Source organism: Geotrypetes seraphini, chromosome 6 (assembly GCF_902459505.1).
Source record: "Geotrypetes seraphini chromosome 6, aGeoSer1.1, whole genome shotgun sequence".
In the NCBI taxonomy this organism is placed as follows: domain Eukaryota; kingdom Metazoa; phylum Chordata; class Amphibia; order Gymnophiona; family Dermophiidae; genus Geotrypetes; species Geotrypetes seraphini.
In genome coordinates this window covers 52,525,325-52,548,378 of record NC_047089.1, presented here as the reverse complement: position 1 = coordinate 52,548,378, position 23,054 = coordinate 52,525,325, and the positions used below count along the sequence as shown (strand labels likewise).

The following is a 23,054-nucleotide window of genomic DNA, read 5'->3' as shown; positions in this document are numbered from 1 at the left end:
GCCGTTTAGAAAAAAACAATGTTGATGCCCTCCTTCATCGGGCACCCCCTGATCATTTCGGGCCCTAGGCACGTGCCTACTTGGCCTAATCCTGCTCTGCTTATATATTGCTAAGTGTGAGCAGGATTGGGGTACATAACCTCTATAGACATAGCCAAACCACAGCATAAAAGTAAAACAAAACTCTTTATTGGTGTTTTCCAACAAATATATGCTGAAGCCTGTTCTCTTCACAAGCACGGTAACTTAATAATAAGTCCTAAGGGACTGGCTCCAGCAGGCCTCAGTACTAGTTTGCACCAGCTGGAAGTCAGTATTAAAGACCTGACTCCAGCCTTGCCACAAAGGTCAGAAATTGTGCAGTTCCAAAGAAACACTTATATTACCCTAGCAAATTTTCTGGTAATTTATACTTAAATATGACTGCCAACCGGATCTGTGCTTAAGGGGAGTGCTTAAGGGGGGCTAACAGTTTCCTATTCCCTCCATTACACCAAATATCTCGGCCCTGTTGTGGCCCATTAATTAGCCAGCTTTGTAGATGAAAACTTCAAGTCCTTCTCTCAAGCTTAGCAATATATTACATTCATATTTGAGTCTGATAATATGCCAGAGAATCTCTGGTGATCTCTATTGAATATGTTATGTTTCCAATTGTTCTATCCTTTGCTCCAGTTCTTTAATTTTCTTAATCTTCCACTTCCCTAAAGTGAAGCATTATAGAATTCTCACACTAAAGTAAGTGAAATGTCAACAGTTTCATCTTTAAGTGAAAAAAAATCACTCAAACTATTGATCTTGACCACATAGTAAGCTATTTTTAAAATGTCATGGGAAACTGAGATGCTCTTTTATGTTAAATTTGAGTTGCAAAGCAACCACGGTATAATTAGGCATCGAAATAGAATCATTAATACATCATTGATTCCAAGGAACATATAATTTAGAGATAGAAAAGTAATCTAGTTGAGAATATGATAAATGTGGAGCAGAAAAGTATGTTGTGAGAAATTGAGTCTCCAAGATTTTCAAGTTCCATACAATTCTTTCTATATTTCAGTGCCATCTTGATGCTACCATGACAAAAAGTTACATCCTTTGTATCAGCGTCTTTGTACATAGATGCCAGACTTCCTGCTCTATCTTCTTTGCATTTTTCTTGGTGCTTTAGGTCTTTATCCCACTGTTTTGCTGCTTTCTTTATCTCTTCTGAAATGCCTTGTGGTTTCTGTTCACAGAATAGAGAGGAAGTGCCCGCTGCAATTGTTAACCCTCCATTATCAAGTACATTCAAAGACAACATTTCCCAGGCTTTCAAATTTTGAACACTCAAATACCTCAGAGGACCCTGAATATTGATGACCCTGGAATGCTTACCTGCCCATTGGATCTCAGTGTCCTGAACTGGAAAATTCCATCACCCACTGAGCACCAGAGCTCAAATGATTGCCTTGGGGTTTTCCTGCTAATGTTCACACTGAATTACTCTTTTCTCAATGTGTTAGGTCTCCATCAGAATGTTGGTGCTGCTTTACCCCTCTCTTGGTGCCTTGGGTCTTCATGCCATGGTGTCTTTTTATTTACAAGATTTCACACATTACAAACCTGTTGTGACAGAACTTTTATTTGGGACTTAGCTCCTTTGTGACAGGAAAATAATACAAATGAATTTTTAGGTTGCATTGCACTTTTCTTTTCAATACAAAGGTCCTAAGTACTTTTATAAGATTCTTCTGGCAGTGTGACATAAAGTATCCTCTTGCCATCAGGTTCTCCTGGGCTAGTAAGTCTTTGGGGATACTCAGATACTCTGATGGGAAATTTGACTTTGAATTTTGGTGCTAGAATTCAAATCTGTGACCAACAAACTTTGCCACCAAAATTCACATTCTTGACCAACAGGCCTCCCTGCTCTCAATCAGGTCAGTCAACCCACTTTATATAAACAAACTGCAGACCTCACAGCATACCCTGAAGAAAGCCACAACATGATGGTTGAAATACCAGTTCTACCTACCCAGACACGGCAACTCCCAGAAAACAGCAATAATCATGACTAGTGTGACCATATGGTTCCAGAAAAAAGGGGACGGATTGAGACATCCGGGTTTTACTTCCATTGAAAGCAACCAAGATGTCTCAATCTGTTCTCCTTACTTCCATTGCTTTCAATGGAAGTAAAACCCGGATGTCTCAATCCATCCCCTTTTTTCTGGAGCCATATGGTCACACTAATCATGACGCCAGCTGTGGAAGCCTGAGAGATCATTTATTTGTTTATTTGAATGTCGCTCACAATTTTTCAGTAGTAGTTCAAAGGCATTCCTATATCTCTGGAATCAATTCTATAACTAGGTGCCCTCTTGTAGGAATGGAAACACCCATTCTATAAAAGTATCTGGGCATGATAATTCTGTCATAAAATACTAGAGTAAACTTGTATTGGTACACCTAAATATAGGCACATGTATGCTAGGTCAAGGACAGACATAATCAGACATTAATAAGTACGTCATGCAATGCATGTAGCATAGTATTCTATAAGTTGTACAAATGAATTTGAAAGACTCCCATACCCTCTAATACTCCACCCATTTGAAACCTCTTGCAGTTGCAAAAAAAAAAAAAATAGATCAAAATCAAGGTTCAGAACTCCAATGTGAAATTTATTCACTACATAAAATTATAAATACAAAAATAACTAAAAGCCCGACACAGCCGTGTTTCGTCCTCATAAGGGCTGCATCAGGGGCTATAAAAACTGACAATCAAATAAATAAAACAATATGGGGCTCATAATCGAAAGAGAAAAACGTCCAAAAACCGGCCTAAGTCGGCACTTAGACGAACATTTCTCAAAAACGTCCAAGCTCCGAAAATAAAAACGGGTTTTGGACGTATTTCTAAACAACCTAGGCCTTCATAGTGCCGCTCAACGTCCAAAGCTAAACGGGGCATTTCGGGAGGCGTGTCGAGAGTGGGAGTTGGGCGGGACGTGGGCCGGCTTAGACTTAGTCATACAGCATGTATAACCAAAAGTTATACAGCCCAGGATCAACGTAAAACATGTAAAACATGGTCTAAGTCACAAAAACCCATCTAAACTCACCAGATAAGCACTGCAAACACATAACACAGACCCCCACACACTACCCCAGCGATCACCAACACCCCCACCCCCATAAAAATTTTATTCACAACTTTAAATTTCAGTCTCCAGACTATCATCACCTGGCAGCTGGGCATAGGAAAGCCTAGTCATCTAGCACAGAGGCAGCTTAAGCCATCTTGGGGGTGGATTAGGGACCCATAGAGAGGAGGACCCATGCCCATAAGCCCCTGTTATCGCTGCATTGATACTGAAATATGTGCACTGCCCTATACACCCCCAAAACCCTTTTGTACTGGCATATTTGTGGCTCCTGAAGCCATAAGGACTATTGGGGTGGTAGATAAGTGGGTCTAGGGGATTCTGGAGGTGGTTTGGGGGGCTTACCATGACCTATAAGAGAGCTATAGTGAGGAGATGCCATGGCACCCTTTTTGTGAAGTTCACAGCAGTGCCCTGTAAGGTACCCCACTATTTAGGTGGCATGTCTGGGTGTGCAGTCCATCACTTTGCAGACCCCTCCCACGTCCAACAGGGCTTGTTCTAGGCGTTTTGGACTTGGACGGAAATGTGGCTTGGATGATCAGATCACCAGGACGTTTAATTAGACGATTTTCGAAAGTAAAAAAAAAGTTGGACGTATCTTTCGAAAATGTGTCTTAGGCTCTTTTTAACTTTGGACGACTTGCAAGATGGATGTAAACGGACTTAGATGTCCCTTTCGATTATGCCCCTCCATGTTAATACATTCTCAATACATAATCCAATCAAAAACATATGAACATAAAATCACAGATTGTACTAATGAATAAGATCACATAAAAAGTTATTAAATCATACCCAAAATGTTTCAAGTTTATTAGTTACTTGATATACTGTCTATCCAGAAAATCTAAACGGTTTACAATGCAGTTAATATATATATAAAAAAAAATTTAAAAAGTTGTATATTTAATAAAAAGGGGGGGGTTAGCACAGACAAACGCAGTGGTTAAAGCTATAGCCTCAGCACCCTGAGGTTGTGGGTTCAAACCCACGCTGCTCCTTGTGACCCTGGGCAAGTCACTTAATCCCCCATTGCCCCAGGTACGTTAGATACAGAGAGAGAAAACTGCTTGAGTACCTGAATAAGTGCATGTAAACCGTTCTGAGCTCCCCTGGGAGAACGGTATAGAAAATTGAATAAATAAATAAAATTTATTGACACAATACAGGGGTAAAGTAGGGTAAGGGGTACATACCATCGAGATTTTATAAAAACCAAAGAGAGGAAGTGAAGAGGGGAATCACTATAGGAAGAGGAGAGCTCCTTTGGAAAGATTAGTCATCCTCGACTAAAAGTTTGAATGTTTGATTTTACTGTTTTATTGTATTATGTATGTAAAGACATGTAAACCATTTAGGGGTATATACATTTTTAAAATAAATGTCGTACTCTAAGCGTCTTTAAATAGGAATGTCTTAAGTTTGGATTTGAATTTTTCCAAGGAGGATTCTAATCTAAGATCAAGGGGCAAAGCATTCCAAAGAGAAGAGGCCATGACTGAGAAGATTGTCATAAGGGTAATATCGTAGACCAGTGTTTTTCAACCTTTTTACACCTATGGACCGGCAGAAATAAAAGAATTATTCTGTGGACTGGCATCGATCTGTGGACCCGCGGTTGAAGAACACTGGGCTAAGTCGTGGGCCAGACCCCGCCCATCTCTAACCAATCTCCACCCCAGACCACACCCCCATAATAGTACTAATTGCAACTTGCACGTCCCATGCCTCATCTGGAAGCCTTCCCTCTGACGTTACAACGTCAGAGAGAAGGCTTCCGGTTCAGGCGCAGGATGCCCGTAGGAGCCACTGCCCGTGGCTTTATGCATCGAATCAGTGAGGAAGAGGGAGCTGTCTCGAAGATAACGCCGTATCGATTGCACTGTGGACCAGCGGTTGAAGAACACTGTTTTGGGCCTGATGCACTTGCTGGCCCTGTGGACCGGCAGGAAATTTCTGTGGACCGGCACTGGTCCATGGACCGGTGGTTGAAGAACACTGTTGTAGACAATTTCGTGGATGGAGGGTATTGCTAATAGGTTCTGAGTCTTTGATCTCAGTGCCCTCGATGGGATGTAAGGGGTAAGGAATTGATTGATATAAGCTAGGGTGTTTATGAGTCTAGCTTTAAATGTGAGAACAAGTAGTTTGTAAGTTATACAGGGAGGAATTGGCAACCAGTGAGCATCACAGATTAATGGAGTTACATGGTTGAATTTTTTTAGCTTTATAGACGAGTTTTATAGCTGTGTTTTGACTAATTTGGAGCTGGCGTATTTCCTTCTGTGTTATACCTTGGTATAACAAATTACAGTAATTGAGGTGAGAGATTACCAGAGAGTGAATCAGAATGTTAAGGGAAAGGGGATAAAGAAGATAAGTTATTGAGCATATTATCTTTAATTTGTAAAAGCATTTCTGAATGACTGCACTTCTTGGTGTCCATTTGTATGGGGGTTGATTCAATACAGATAGGCCTGGTTAGATTGTCTTTATCTGGCAATAGCTGTAAAACATTAACACCCCCCCCTTTTACAAAGCCATGTTAGGCTTTTATATCGCCGCCACCAGACGTAGTTGTATTAGCACCAACACTAATAGTATTCCTATGAATGTCGGAGTTAATACTGCCGCGGCCAGCAATAAAAAAAGCCTAATGCGAATTCGTAGAAAGGGGGAAGGGATAAAGAAGCATTTATTAGACATGTGTGGAATCTCTCCCAAATCGGTTATAAAACTAAAGAATGTAGAATCAGCCAGTCTAAAAAACATATACCTTCTCTCTTCTGTCTTACAAACTGCAACTATAGTGAAACTGTTGTCAGGTGAAGGACTTTAATTAAAAAGCTCAGTGTGCCAAGGTCAAGGGTCATATAAATTTCACATTGGAATTTTAGGTACCTATTCTGATCTTCTGTTTTTTGGGGGGTTTTTGTGTCCTGGATCTTGTGGATTGCCTATTTGTTTTCTTGGACCTCTTTGCAGTTATATACTCTAGCACTTATACTCTCCCTTATAGAATAGCATGTAGGGTACTTACACGTGTAAGTGCTGCTTTTTCTGTGTACTTACATGCCACGTTCCCAGTTGTAGAATTGCCTTTCATGTTTGTAGCTGAGGTAATAGAATCTTAAGTGACTTGCTCAGGCTTACACATTAGTGGGGTTTGAACCCTAGCTTCCTTGATTTTCCGTGCTGTAACCATCAGACTCCGACTCCGACTCCTCTTATGTTTTGCATACAATACTGCATTGATACACAAGACATACAGAGGTTGACGTTCAATGGCATTTATGCAGTAGGTCATAATACGAACCGCATAAATGCTGCTTAAAAAAAAAAAAACAAAAAAACACATAATATTCAGTGCAGCTGTGTGTAACTGTGGATATTTTATTTGCAAAATGGCCAAAATTACACATCCAGAAAGGGAGAGTGATTTAAGCCAGGTCAAGGCAAGACAAAGCCAAATTCATGGAAGATCAAACTTCAGCTACTAAACATTTGAGTTATATATCCAAATCTTGATGGTCTGGGAAAATTGGAGAGGGGGAGGGACCAAATGGTAGTTTGCAAAACTACTTTAAGAAAAGACCATTTTTTAGTGGCCCGATGCCCCTGGGAAGGAATAATAACGCCAACTCAAAGCTGGTGTTATTTTTCCATAAATAATGCAGCTCGTGAAGTTCAAAACATGCTCTGCATGCATTTGTACTGTTTATATGATCTCAATATTATGCAGCCCACAGTGACAAATTAAGATGTTGCGGCAGACGTTCTCACACTAGTCCTAGGGATCCACAGGTCAGTTAGATTTTCAGGATATTCCTAATGAATATGCATGAAAGAGTTTTGCATATCATGGAGGTGACACGTATGCAAATGTCTCTCGTGCATATTCATTATGGATATCCTGAAAACCTGACTGGCCTCCCAGAACAGGTATGAGTAACTCTGTATAGAAAAATAAAAAAAATTTTGCCTTTTAATGCACATTAAGGGGCAAACTGTTATTTCTTTAATAAAGGTTAGTAACTACCCCCATAAATGTTTTAAGGCATGCTGACAAACAGAATGAACACTTACAAACATATTCCTAGATGTATAACTTTCAACATCTAAGTTATATGTTTAAAGTTAAGCAATGGCTACACCACTGAACTGGGTATTTGAATTTTATACGTAAAGAATAATTTCAGATTCAGAATTATTTGGGAGTGTTTTTTGAGGTTCATTCTAATTTTTTACCTTTTGGGGATTATTCTAAGGATGAAGAACTAGCTGGATCACTGTTTCTATGAAGATGAAACCATTGAAAACATCTCATGAAATGAGAATTTAGAAGGAATCTGTGCTTTGATGTCGGAAAACATATGGCTGAAACTTGTGACATGGAAGCAAGTGCTTTGTTGAAGGAGCATCCGCCCCCTTCCTTTATCCCTGCTCTAGCTTCAGAGACTTTGGTGCATAAGGCGCATGGAGAAAGCAAAACTGAATGGACAGAGCATGGAGAATTTATAATAACAAATTCTTTGTCTACATCTGCTTTGGCAAGGTGCAAAACAGATGTCTTTCCAGGTGTTGCCATCGCTAATGCTAACCATAACAAAGAATATTTTACTAAAGATGTAATGTCAGAGACAATTCCATCTTCAAGTTCTTCTCAATTGGAGCATTTATTACAACCGCTTGCATGTGGGAGAAGCTCAGTCGATAAAGCAAACAGAACTAATAAAGCACAGGTCACAAAGCACAAGCCAAGGGCTATCGCTTTTTTTGATTTAAAAGTTTGTCCTCCAGAAGATAACAGCAACCCTTGTGCCCATGATATTTCTGATGCAGAAACTATTTCAGCTGACGAAGGAGAGGATGACTTTGATGTCATTTTTACAGAGCTTCCCCATTATGGAGAGTTTTTAAATGGACTATATAGAAGACCTATACGTCCTGGAAAACAAAGTAAAGGTGAACTTACTCAAGGTATCTTCCGCAATGAATGTCCTGATAAAAGGGAAAATACGGATGAAAGTGTGAGAAAACAAAGGGTAAGTGATATTTTTTTCTTTTTCCAAATGCACTATACCAAGACATCCCAAATTCCTGAGGAACCCCCAAACCAATTGAGTTTTCAGAATGTTTACAATAATAATAATAATAATAATTTTATTCTTATATACCGCCATACCCAGCGAGTTCTAGGCGGTTTACATCAATTAGAAAATGATCTGCATTGACAAGCAGATTTACAACAATTTACAACAGTCTGCAATGAAGGGTAGATTTACAACAATTAATCAGAAATTGCAGCTTTGATCGAACTAGACAAGGATATAGAGAGTAGGGAAAAAAGGGAAGGTCTAGTGAAGGAGGAGAGGAGCAGGGGTGGGCGAGGTGTTATTGTGGGGGTGAGGGGATAATTAAGGGTCGTGTTTGCTGAATAGGTAAGTTTTGAGTAGTTTTCTGAAGGCAAGGTAAGTGGGGGCCTCGAGTATCATTTGGGCTAGCCATGGGTTCAGCTTGGCTGCTTGGAAGGCAAAAGTTTTATCAACAATGGATATCTATGAGCCCAATTTTCATATTCTGAAAGCCCAATGTATACAAAATTCTAAAAACATAAGAATTGCCATACTGGGACAGATCAAAGGTCAATGAAGCCCAGTATCCTGTTCCCAACAGATTCAACTGATTAGATTTGCAAGGGGCCACTGAAATGTTCTCAGCCCAACCAAAAAGGGAATGATATGGAGCTATGAAACTTATAAATTATTCCACGCTTTTCTTGATACTTTTGGTTTCATTTCATATCATTGAAACAATATGTGTCAAGAAAATTGTAGAATAACTTGTAAGTTTCATGGCTCCACATTCCCTTCGTGGTTGGACTGAGAACTTTTCAGCAGCCCCTTGACTTGTTTGATGCATTTAAAGCTATGTACCGTAACCATTCGCTCTGTATTATCTTATTTAATTTTCCATTCTACTGTCATATGTTCAATTACTGTACATGCATATTTGAAAAAGATGTGCTTTTAAATAAATGTAAATAAAATTTCAGTCCAGAGAAATGTTGTTGAACATTGGCAATAATAATGTATTGTGTTTGTATGGCTATATGATATTAAATTGTAGTAACAGATTTTGTTATATTACTATTAGTTTTACTTTTATTTCTATAGTTTGCCTGTTTTGTCCTGTCTACTGCTTTCAATATTTGATTGGCCAGCCTTTGCTCTTGCGGACAAGCTGACACCTTCCGGACATAGAGTGGACCAGCTTCACCAGATGCTCATGGGTGTTAATCCTATTCCAAACTTCAATCAATGACACAATCAGCTCTTGCTTCATAGTTGGCTGGTTTTTTGTTTTTAAAATATTTCCAGTGACAAATTGTGCCACAGGTTCTCAATTGGACTGAGATCTGATGACTGAGCAGTGAGGAGTATTAATTGCCGTCACGCCTTCCTCTCTCATCCATCCGAATACAGTTTTTGTTCAATGACTTGGTGTATTATCATCTTGAAAGAAGTAATCATCAGGAAACAAGTTCTCTGCTGAAGGCAACATACGTTTCTGCAGGATTTCAATGTATTTCACTGCATTCACCATGCCCTCTACATGTATTCCCCCTTTTCAATTGTGTGCTATATCACTTACTTGTGAGCTTACAGAATAGTGCTTTGCACAAGTTGGTACGTAAGTGGTGCCTACACTATATTTACATACATCAGAGGCATCTAAATGCTGGTGCACCTTATGTAGATTTGCCCTCTAAGCAGGGGCGGACTGACCGTTCAGGCACCACGGTGTAGGCACCACTTACGTACCAACTTGTGCAAAGCACTATTCTGTAAGCTCACAAGTAAGTGATATAGCACACAATTGAAAAGGGGGAATACATGTGTAGGACATAGGAATGTCACCCATCATTTTATACAACTTATAGAATACATGCATTGATTGAAACTTCTAGGTGCTCCCTCTGTTGTCAGCAATTGGCTTAGCATAAGTGGGTGCACTTTCATTTTGATGCACCAGTGTGGGTTTGTGCTAGTGCTCTGTAATTGTTTCAGGATGCCCTGATGCCATTATAGAAATGGCACTCTCTATGCTGCATCTAGGTGCCAAAAAGGAGGCATCAGTTTACTTAATTGCTACCTTATAGTTATTGATTTGCTGGAAGACTGTGTTGATGTTAACTGAGTTGAGCTAAGAACTGATTTCCAAAAGCTATGTTGCATTAGAAATTTCATTATATATAACAGTGCTTCTCAATCTTCTTCTGGAGACACACCTACCCAGTATCATTTTCAGGATTACTACACTGAATATGTATGAGACAAATTGCCATATATTAAAGACCCATCGTACTGGTACGCACATCTTTCTCTTATTGTTAACAGTTTATGTTTGCTAGGTACAAGAGAGATGGTTTTATGCAGTTCGTAGAACTTATCTATAACTTCATTATGAGCCAGTATGATTGGTTTGGTATATATTACATGTTATCCACTCCTACCTACCTGAGGTAATTTTCAAGCACCATTCTGACCTCAGGTGCAACTTTCTTCAAAATTAGTACCTTCTGTTATTATAACTTATTTATCTATAATATGCTCCTTCTCTGCTTATACTCTATGCTGTCTATTAAAATATGCTACGAGCATTGTGTTCACATTGTAATGTAGCATACTATGCCATACTTTGTATTGTAATTTGAATATATTTTCTGTTGTAATTTTCTATTGCTTGTGCTTGACTTATTCTTGCTGTATACCACCTTGAGTTTGCATTTTTGCGTGGCCCTAACAAGACCCAATCTTTGAAAGTTCCAGCAAAGAGGTACAAGTGAGGAACATATGCCAAATAGAATCTTGAAAGTTCAACAGGAACATTTGAAGAGTATCCTGGAGACTATCAGAAGCCAATGAAGTTTGGCCAATAGTGGAGATGCATGTTCAAATTTACCCTTGCTGAAAATCAACCTAGCCGCAGTAATATGGCAAATAAATTATAATAAATAAATAAATAAAATAATAAAGGAAGCACATCTTACAAAGGATAGGTTAAACTGTAGTGTCAATAAGCATGAATTAATGGTGTGCGGCATTGATTCCACCTTATTCACAAATAACATCTTAAAGGCAAAACGGACTCCTTCCCACGAACAGGATCTAGATTCAGTAAGCTGTGACTGGCCATGTATCTGAGTTTCACTGAGGATTGCTATGGCCATGTTGTAGTACTCCTGTTCCCTAGTTATGATGGAAGTCCTTCATTCATGAAAGTCAGAGCTGCCTAGCAGTTGTATACATTCCAAGTTGTGAGATGAAGTGCCTCTCTGTTCTGATTCCAAATATTGTGACTGCGTGCCTAGATATATAACTGGCAGTAAGCCAGAACATATTTAACAGAAGAAGCAATTTTTAGGATCTTTTCCCCACCCCCTTCTTGTTCAAAGAGAGCAGTGTTATACCTAAGTAGGTCTGCTTTTTGTTCCAAATTATGAATAAATAGCCATTATACCTAAGCTGCCTTGCTACAGATGTACAGTCTGACTGAGTGCCTCCAGTGGCATCCTCCATATTTTGTCCTTTCCACATGACATTATCAAGGATCAGAACCTGTAACATAAATTTGCAATGAGTGTTTTAATAAGATGTGTGAAGGTTCCCATTCATATTCACATACAGACGACCTTAGCTACTGTTCTATTGACATTGGGCACAGAATCACAGCTGCTTGCTGGTAGTGTTTCCTTGCTTAACCATTTTAGAAATGTATCATAGTAATATAGTAAATGACAGCAGATAAAGACCTGAACAGTCCATCTAGTTTGCCCATTAGCTGCATACATTATAAATTCATGATTAAAGTGTCTCTTTTCTTTGATATTTCTAGGCCATCAACTGTAACTTTTTTCGTTTCGTATTTTTCTGATGGAATGGAAAAAGTGGAAATTCACTGCACTAAGGGCTCCTTTTACAAAGGTGCGTTAGGGCCTTAACGCGCGGAATAGCACGCGCTAAATTGCCGCGCACGCTAGACCTTAATGCCAGCATTGAACTGGCGTTAGTTCTAGAAGTGTAGTGCATGTTTAAACATAGAAACATAGAGTATGACGGCAGAAAAGGGCCGACGGCCCAACAAGTCTGCCCACTCAAGAACCCTCCCTCCTCCCTCCCTCCTTCGGGAATCCATCTTTTAAGCATTCCTCTGGAGCGACCCCACCTGTCTGTCCCATCGTCCCTTGAAGTCGAGCGTGGTTCTGGCCTCAACTACCTGACGTGGAAGACCATTCCATCGATCAATTTACTCTTTCGGTGAAGAAATACTTCCTGGTGTCCCCATGAAATCTTCCCCCCCTGAGTTTTAGTGGATGCCCTCTTGTCACCGTGGGACCCGTAAGACAAAAGATTTCTTCCTCCACATCAATACGGCCCGTGATGTATTTGAATGTTTCTATCATGTCCTCCCTTTCCCTGCGCTCTTCGAGAGAATATAAGCGCAGCCTGCTCAAACGTTCTTCATATGGGAGATTTTTTAGTCCTGAGATCATCCTAGTGGCCATTCGCTGAATCAACTCCATTCTCTTCACATCCTTTTGATAATGTGGCCTCCAAAACTGAACACAGTACTCCAGGTGAGGTCTCACCATTGATCTGTACAACGGCAGTAGAACTTCAGGCTTACAACTGATAAAGCTCCTTCTGATGCAACCCAGCATATGTCTAGCTTTTGCTGTTGCTTTCTCCACTTGATTCGCAGCTTTCATATCTTCCCAGATTTTTACTCCCAAGTCCCGTTCTGCTACAGTTCTGGTTAGGTTTTCACCATTCAGGGTGTATGTTCTGCATGGATTTCTGCTACCAAGGTGCATAACCTTACATTTTTTGGCATTAAAATTCAGTTGCCAAGTACTGGACCATTGTTCTAGTAAAAGTAGGTCCTGCTCCATAGCGCCGGGCATGATTGCGCTATCAGGTTCTGCTGCGCTGCCTACAATGTTGCATAGTTTAGCGTCATCGGCGAATAATGTAATTTTGCCTCAAAGTCCCTGAGGCAGATCCCTTACAAAGATATTGAATAGTATTGGGCCCAAGACCGAGCCCTGTGGCACTCCACTGGACACTTCTGACGTTTTTGAGGGAATACCATTTACCATTACCCTTTAGAGTCTACCGCTAAGCCAGTCTTCTACCCATTCAGTCAGTGTTTCACCTAGGCCCATCGCATTCATCTTGTTCAGTAACCTACGGTGTGGGACACTATCAAAAGCCTTACTGAAGTCTAAATACACGATGTCCAGGGACTCGCCCTTATCCAGTTTCTTTGTTAACCAGTCAAAGAAATTTATCAGATTGGATTGACAAGACCTTCCCTTTGTAAAGCCATGCTGGTGGGGATCCCTTAGTCCTTCGTCATCCAGAATCATGTCCAATCTGTTTTTGATCAACGTTTCCATAAGTTTCCATACTATTGATGTGAGACTCACTGGCCTGTAATTTTCGGCCTCTGACCTGCATCCCTTTTTGTGGAGTGGGATAACATTGGCAGTTTTCCAGTCCAAGGGAACTTTTCCCTTTGTTAGGGAAAGATTAAAAAGCTCAGCCAATGGTTCTGCCAGAACATCTCTCAATTCCCGAAGTACTCTGGGGTATAGATTATCCAGGCCCATGGCTTTTTTCACCTTTAGCTTTGATAGTTCGTGGTAGACATTGCCCATGGTAATTGCAAAGTCCCAGAATGGGTCCTCCGAGCACCCTTTTGTCTGTGGCTGAGGTCCGGATCCTGGCGCTTCGAAGGTGAAGACTGAGCAGGAGTAGTTATTGAGTAGGTCTGCTTTGTCCGTATCCGAGTCAATGAAGTTGCCGTCATGTTTCTTTAGGCGCACAATACCGCTTGAGTTCTTCTTCCTGTCGCTAACGTACTTAAAAAAAGATTTACCCCCCTTTTTAACTTGTCTTGCTAAATTTTCTTCCATCCAGAGTTTGGCCTCCCTGACTGCCGTTTTAACATTTCTAGATTTCGCCAGATAGGTTTCTTTAGCTTCCGGCCATTGCGATTGTTTGTAGGTTACGAATGCTTTTTTCTTTTGCTTTACTAGTTCTGAGATCTCTGCTGAGAACCACTTCAGTCTGTTTTTTTCTGTGCCGTTTGCTCACAGTTTTTATGTATATGTTGGTTGCTTCTTGCAGGGTTGATTTCAGAGCCGACCATAGCACCTCCACACTGTCTGTCGTGCTCTGGTTTTGCAGTGCTTTGTAGACATAGTCCCCCTACACTGAAAGTTAGTCCCTTTAAAATTTGGTTGTTTGTATTTGACCTAGTGATTCCTTTCTTCAGATGGAACCACACCATGTTGTGGTCACTAGAGGCCAAAGCTTCTCCTACTGACACCTCTGTGATACTGTCCCCGTTGGTGAGGAGCAGGTCCAGGATCACCTGATCCCTGGTGGGTTCTAGTACCATCTGTTTGAGGTGTGCTCCTCATATGGAGGCTAGTAGCCTCTTACTGTCACTTGTTGTAGCTGATAGTTTGTTCCAGTCCACGTCGGGCATATTGAAGTCTCCCAACAGCACTGTATCTCCACGCAGTGTGTTGGTCTCAATGTCTTCAATTAGTTCTTGGTCCGCATCGTCCTTTTGTCTTGGTGGTCTGTACACAAGCCCAAGATACAGGCATTTGTTATTGCCCCTGGCAAGGTTCACCCAGAGGGATTCTCCCTTATACTTGATGTCTGTGATTTTTAGTAACTTTGATGTCTTCTCTAATGTATAGAGCTACTCCTCCCCCTGATTTGCCTTTTCTGTTGTGACGGAGTAAGTTATATCCTGGTATGACCATATCCCATCCGTGGGACTCCGAGAACCATGTTTCTGATATTGCCACCACATCAAGGTCGGCATTTCTCATTTCTGTTTCCAGTTCCAGAATTTTGTTGCCCAAGCTACGGGCATTAGCATACATGGCTCTCCATATTTTCTGCTTGCATGGAGCGTTTTCTGCCCGAGATAATTTGCCCCCTTCAATCTTGCCTTCATCACTCTTAGTATTTCCTCTGCCCCCTTCATTATTCACGCAAATTCTTACCCCAGGTTCCAGGGTGGAGTCTCTGTCTCTCCCTCTGTCTCCTTCTTTGGTGACGCGATTACTTACCTCAGATTCCAAGGTGGAATCTCTCCCTCTCGCATTGTCTCCCTCTGTATTGCTGCGAAATGTTTTGTCCTCCTTGATCTTGCCCTTGTAACCCTTGAAATTGCCTCTGTCCCCTTTGGTATTCGCGCGATTACTTACCTCAGGCTCCAAGATGGAGTTACTTACCCTACTAGTGTAAGAGTGGGTCCCCTTCCCCCCGGCTCACCTAGTTTAAAGCCTTCCGGAGCACGTTAAAATCCTGCGTGCGCTAAAAACACTAGCACACCTTAGTAAAAGGAGCCCTAAGTGTTTAGCCCACGATGGAGACTGCCCCAGCTTTGTTAACCGGGCTGAGAACTTTTCAGCAGCCCCTCATATTGAACAGATTCAGCCCCAGCACCAATCCTTGAGGCACTCCACGACCCACTTTTCCTTCCTCTGAACGAATTCCATTAACACTTCTGGCATCTGTCCATCAACTAGTTTCTAATCCAGTTCACCACTTTGGATCCAAACTTTAGCCCATCAAGTTTATTTAAGAGCCTCCATTTGAGGAACCGTGTCAAAGGAAAATGCTTGAGTACCTGATTGTAAAACCGCTTAGATAACCTTGATAGGTGGTATATAAAATCCTAATCCTAATAAAACTTAAAAGGCTTTGCTGAAATCTAAGTATATTACATCTAGTGCACATCCTTGATCCATTTCTCTGATTACCCAGTCAAAGAATTCAGTCAGATTCATTTGACATGATTTACCTTTAGTAAAGCAATGTTTCCTCAGATCTTGTAACTCATGATTATTGGAAATTCATTATCCTTTCCTTCAGTAATACTTCAATTATTTTTCCAAAAACCAAAGTGAGGCTTATTGACCTATAGTTTCTCACTTCATCTCTGTGATTTTTATGAAGAGGGACCATATCCGCTCTTCTCCAATCCCACAGAACCTCTCCCATCTCTAAGGATTTATTGAATAAATCTTTAAGAGGATCGGCCAGAACTTCTCTGAGCTCCCTTAATATCCTAGAATGGATCCCATCTAATAATAATAATAACTTTATTCTTGTATACCGCATTACCATGGAAGTTCTATGCGGTTAACAGATGAAGAGACTGTACATTTACAGTGAAGTTACAATTTCGTTAATGTTACATTTACATAATAGACTATACATTTTCAGTCATGTTACATTTACATTTTAGACGTTAACTTTACGGTGAAGTTATTTTTTGCAGCTTATGTTATATATTCGGAGTAGTTACATTCGCTATAAGTTACATACAGCGGTGTTACAAATGGCAGTGTTACATATGGAGGTAAAGAGTCTGGGGGTGAGTCGAGGTCAAAGGAGGAGGAAGGAGGAGGGAGGGTAGATCAGAGGAATTTGTCAAAAAGGTAGGTTTTGATTAATTTCCTGAATTTTTGATAGTGGGGGGGAATTGGAGATGAGAGTAGAGAGGCATTTGTTCCATTTGCCTGCTTGGAATGCTAGGGATCGGTCGAGGAATTTTTTGTAAAGGCAGCCCTTCAGGGAGGGAAAGGAAAACAGGTAGTTATTTCGAGTACGAGAGGGGCCAGCAATTTCAAGGTGCTCAGATAGGTAAATTGGTGAAGAGCCTGCTAAGGTTTTGAAGCAGAGGCAAGCAAATTTAAAGATGATTCTTGCCTCCACCGGCAGCCAGTGGAGTTTAGTGTAGTAGGGGCTAACGTGGTCATATTTTTTGAGGCCGAAAATGAGGCGGACAGCAGCGTTTTGTACTAGTCTTAAACATTTGATGGTGTTTTTATAGGCTCCCAGGTATATGATATTACAGTAGTCCAGTATGCTTAAGATTAATGATTGGACCAGTAAACGGAAGGAGAGGTGGTCGAAGTGGCGTTTGATGGTGCGAAGTTTCCAGAGGGAGCAGAAGCATTTGGGGGCCTCAGAAAAAATAGTTAATGTCTTATTAACGAAATAACAATTTTGCATGAGGTAAAACTCTTTATCTATATATATAAAATCGGAGGTATGTATGTGTGTATGTGCCGCGATCACGCAAAAATGGCTTGACCGATTTGAACGAAATTTGGTATGCAGATCCCTCACTACCTGGGATGATATGTTCTGGGGGTCTCGCGGCCCACCTGCACACGTGGGCGGAGCTACAAACAGAAAATCAGATTTCACCCATTCATGTCAATGGAAAAAATGTAAAAAGCTGCCATTCTCACAGTAATTCAAAAACGGCTTGACCGATTTGAACGAAACTTGGTATGCAGATCCCTCACTACCTGGGGTGATATGTTCTGGGGGTCTCGCGTCCCACCTGCACACGTGGGCGGAGCTACAAACAGAAAATCATATTTCACCCATTCATGTCAATGGAAAAAATGTAAAAAGCTGCCATTCTCACAGTAATTCAAAAACGGCTTGACCGATTTGAACGAAACTTGGTATGCAGATCCCTCACTACCTGGGGTGATATGTTCTGGGGGTCTCGCGGCCCACCTGCACACGTGTGCGGAGCTACAAACAGAAAATCAGATTTCACCCATTCATGTCAATGGAAAAAATGTAAAAAGATGCCATTCTCACATTAATTCAAAAACGGCTTGACCGATTTGAACGAAACTTGGTATGCAGATCCCTCACTACCTGGGGTGATATGTTCTGGGGGTCTCGCGGCCCACCTGCACACGTGGGCGGAGCTACAAACAGAAAATCAGATTTCACCCATTCAAGTCAATGGAAAAAATGTAAAAAGCTGTGGGACCGCTTTGAACGTAAATTGGTATGCAGATCCCTCACTACTGGGGTGATATGTTCTGGGGGTCTCGCGGCCCACCTGCACACGTGGGTGGAGTTACAAACAGAAAATCAGATTTCACCCATTCAAGTCAATGGAAAAAATGTAAGAAGCTGTGGGACCGATTTGAACAAAATTTGGTATGCAGATCCCTCACTACATGGGGTGATATGTTCTGGGGGTCTCGCGGCCCACCTGCACACGTGGGCGGAGCTACAAACAGAAAATCAGATTTCACCCATTCAAGTCAATGGAAAAAATGTAAAAAGCTGTGTGACCGCTTTGAACGTAAATTGGTATGCAGATCCCTCACTACCTGGGGTGATATGTTCTGGGGGTCTCGCGGCCTACCTGCACACGTGGGCGGAGCTACAAACAGAAAATCAGATTTCACCTATTCAAGTCATTGGAAAAAATGTACAAAGCTGTGGGACCGATTTGAACGAAACATGGTATGCAGATCCCTCACTACCTGGGGTGATATGTTCTGGGGGTCTCGCAGCCCACCTGCACACGTGGGCGGAGCTACAAACAGAAAATCAGATTTCACCCATTCAAGTCAATGGAAAAAATGTAAGAAGCTGTGGGACCGATTTGAACGAAACTTGGTATGCAGATCCCTCACTACCTGGGGTGATATGTTCTGGGGGTCTCGCGGCCCACCTGCACACGTGGGAAGGGTGGGTTCACCCAAGATTGTATATGTTCTTGCTGCTGGAGGTGAAACTAAAAATGTTGTTTATAATCAATTTTTGTGTTAGTTGAATTGTATTCATTTTGTCAAATATTTCACATTATACTTTGAATATTTTACTTTTTATAAAGCTGTAACAACATTATTTCATTCACCACTATAAAGTATCTTTATTTAAATCCATTTACAGTGTTATTGCTATAATTAAATACCCGTGCAACGCCGGGGCATCAGCTAGTAGTTTATAAATCTTTCCCATGGCTTTGTCCACCTTCAGTTTTTCAAGTTGTTCATAAACACTTTCTTCTGTGAACGGAGTGGTATCCATTCTATTCTTACATGTCTGCTAGCCAATCGCAGTCCTTCTCCAGGATTTTCTTCCTTGAACACAGAACAGAAGTATTTTATATTTATTTTATTTTTAATTTTATTATTTATATATACCACTTATATCCTAAGTGGTTTATATTCAGGTACTTTATCACATTTCTCTATCTGTCCTGGTGGGCTCAAACTCTATCTAGTGTACCTGGGGCAATGAGGGGATTAAGTGCACAGGGTCACAAGGAGCAGCGAGGGATTTGAACCCACAGCCTCAGGATGCTGAGGCTGTAGCTCTAACCCAGTGGTCTCAAACTCACAGCCTGGAGGGCCACATGCGGCCCACCAGGTACTATTTTGAGGCCCTCGATATATTTATCATAATCACAAAAGTAAAATAAAACAGTTTCTTGATCATAAGTCTCTTTAGCTATAAATTACAATATTATTATTAAGACTTAGCCAAAAGGAAAGATTTATAAACTACTAACTGATGCCCCGGCGTTGCACGGGTATTTAATTATAGCAATAACACTGTAAATGGATTTAAATAAAGATACTTTATATTGGTGAATGAAATAATGTTGTTACAGCTTTATAAAAAGTAAAATATTCAAAGTATAATGTGAAATATTTGACAAAATGAATACAATTCAACTAACACAAAAATTGATTATAAACAACATTTTTAGTTTCACCTCCAGGAGCAAGAACATATACAATCTTGGGTGAACCCACCCTTTTGAATGGGTGAAATCTGATTTTCTGTTTGTAGCTCCGCCCACGTGTGCAGGTGGGCCGCGAGACCCCCAGAACATATCACCCCAGGTAGTGAGGGATCTGCATACCAAGTTTCGTTCAAATCGGTCCCACAGCTTTGGACATTTTTTCCAATGACTTGAATGGGTGAAATCTGATTTTCTGTTTGTAGCTCCGCCCACGTGTGCAGGTGGGCCGCGAGACCCCCAGAACATATCACCCCAGGTAGTGAGGGATCTGCATACCAATTTACGTTCATAGCGGTCCCACAGCTTTTTACATTTTTTCCATTGACTTGAATGGGTGAAATCTGATTTTCTGTTTGTAGCTCCGCCCACGTGTGCAGGTGGGCCGCAAGACCCCCAGAACATATCACCCCAGGTAGTGAGGGATCTGCATACCAAATTTCGTTCAAATCGGTCCCACAGCTTCTTACATTTTTTCCATTGACTTGAATGGGTGAAATCTGATTTTCTGTTTGTAGCTCCGCCCACGTGTGCAGGTGGGCCGCGAGACCCCCAGAACATATCACCCCAGGTAGTGAGGGATCTGCATACCAAGTTTCGTTCAAATCGGTCATGCCGTTTTTGAATTACTGTGAGAATGGCAGCTTCTTACATTTTTTCCATTGACATGAATGGGTGAAATCTGATTTTCTGTTTGTAGCTCCGGCCACATGTGCAGGAGGGCCGCGAGACCCCCAGAACATATCACCCCAGGTAGTGAGGGATCTGCATACCAAGTTTCGTTCAAATCGGTCAAGCCGTTTTTGAATTACTGTGAGAATGGCAGCTTTTTACATTTTTTCCATTGACATGAATGGGTGAAATATGATTTTCTGTTTGTAGCTCCGCCCACGTGTGCAGGTGGGACGCGAGACCCCCAGAACATATCACCCCAGGTAGTGAGGGATCTGCATACCAAGTTTCGTTCAAATCGGTCAAGCCGTTTTTGAATTACTGTGAGAATGGCAGCTTTTTACATTTTTTCCATTGACATGAATGGGTGAAATATGATTTTCTGTTTGTAGCTCCGCCCACGTGTGCAGGTGGGACGCGAGACCCCCAGAACATATCACCCCAGGTAGTGAGGGATCTGCATACCAATTTACGTTCATAGCGGTCCCACAGCTTTTTACATTTTTTCCATTGACTTGAATGGGTGAAATCTGATTTTCTGTTTGTAGCTCCGCCCACGTGTGCAGGTGGGCCGCAAGACCCCCAGAACATATCACCCCAGGTAGTGAGGGATCTGCATACCAAATTTCGTTCAAATCGGTCCCACAGCTTCTTACATTTTTTCCATTGACTTGAATGGGTGAAATCTGATTTTCTGTTTGTAGCTCCGCCCACGTGTGCAGGTGGGCCGCGAGACCCCCAGAACATATCACCCCAGGTAGTGAGGGATCTGCATACCAAGTTTCGTTCAAATCGGTCATGCCGTTTTTGAATTACTGTGAGAATGGCAGCTTCTTACATTTTTTCCATTGACATGAATGGGTGAAATCTGATTTTCTGTTTGTAGCTCCGGCCACATGTGCAGGAGGGCCGCGAGACCCCCAGAACATATCACCCCAGGTAGTGAGGGATCTGCATACCAAGTTTCGTTCAAATCGGTCAAGCCGTTTTTGAATTACTGTGAGAATGGCAGCTTTTTACATTTTTTCCATTGACATGAATGGGTGAAATATGATTTTCTGTTTGTAGCTCCGCCCACGTGTGCAGGTGGGACGCGAGACCCCCAGAACATATCACCCCAGGTAGTGAGGGATCTGCATACCAAGTTTCGTTCAAATCGGTCAAGCCGTTTTTGAATTACTGTGAGAATGGCAGCTTTTTACCTTTTTTCCATTGACATGAATGGGTGAAATATGATTTTCTGTTTGTAGCTCCGCCCACGTGTGCAGGTGGGACGCGAGACCCCCAGAACATATCACCCCAGGTAGTGAGGGATCTGCATACCAAGTTTCGTTCAAATCGGTCAAGCCGTTTTTGAATTACTGTGAGAATGGCAGCTTTTTACATTTTTTCCATTGACATGAATGGGTGAAATATGATTTTCTGTTTGTAGCTCCGCCCACGTGTGCAGGTGGGACGCGAGACCCCCAGAACATATCACCCCAGGTAGTGAGGGATCTGCATACCAAGTTTCGTTCAAATCGGTCAAGCCGTTTTTGCGTGATCGCGGCACATACACACATACACACACACATACACACATACATACCTCCGATTTTATATATATAGATAAAGAGTTTTACCTCATGCAAAATTGTTATTTCGTTAATAAGACATTAACTATTTTTTCTGAGGCCCCCCATGTACCTACAAATCCAAAATGTGGCACTGCTCTTACTCCTGCGACACACACTCCCCTACACATTTGCTTTTTCCTCATCACTCTCTACCTAGCAGTTCAAAGATTCTTTCAGTCTCACAATTCCATTTTTTTGTGTCCCTCTTTTTACTAATATACCTGAAAAAAATTTTGACTCCCTTTTTTTTACGTTTCTAGCCATTTGCTCTTCCGCGTGCACTTTCGCCAGACGTATCTCTCTCTTGGCTTCTTTCTGTACTCCTCTTCTTGAGCTTTTATATATTTCATGAGCTCTTTTGCTGTTATTTTCTCCATGACTAGTTGGAGAACCATATCAGTTTCCTTTTTCTCTTATTTTTATTTATTTTCCTCATGTATAGGTCAGTAGCCATTTTTATTGCTCCTTTCAGCTTTGACCACTGTTTCCCCACTTCCCTTATGTTCTCACATCCTATCAGCTCTTTCTTCAGGTACTCCCCCCATACTACTAAAGTCCGCACTTTTGAATCCAGGACTTGGAGTTTTGTGTGACTGCCTTTCACTTTAGCTGTTATATCAAATCCAACTGTTTGATGATCGCTGCATACCAGGTTGACATTCACGTTCTGCTTGAGACAACTTGACATGTCTTTAATGCCTGTGTTAGCCACCTTTTTATTTTTTTTTGGCTCGACTATCAGCATATGCATTACATTCGTGATTTATATTCCACCATTACCATGCAATTCAAGGCGGATTACATAAGAATTGTCATATTACATTAGAATTGTCGTGGTATTAGGAAATACAAGGGTTAGTTTGAACATTTTAGAATTGCTAAGGAGTAGATAGTATTGTAGGTGAAGCTTGGGACGGATCTGGATGTGTTATATAGGTTTTATG

The 23,054-nt window shown here is 41.3% G+C and overlaps 1 protein-coding gene across 2 annotated transcripts in view; it reads left to right on the top strand.

Moving 5' to 3' along the window:
* STARD13 (StAR related lipid transfer domain containing 13) overlaps positions 1 to 23,054 on the top strand; it is a 406,771-nt gene that overhangs the window by 33,806 nt on the left and 349,911 nt on the right. For both annotated transcript variants that reach the window (XM_033948072.1, XM_033948071.1), the window contains exon 2: positions 7,423 to 8,199. In XM_033948072.1, the coding sequence (XP_033803963.1) occupies positions 7,528 to 8,199 (672 nt within the window). In that variant the 5' untranslated portion in view covers positions 7,423 to 7,527. The remainder of the gene's footprint in view (positions 1 to 7,422; positions 8,200 to 23,054) is intronic.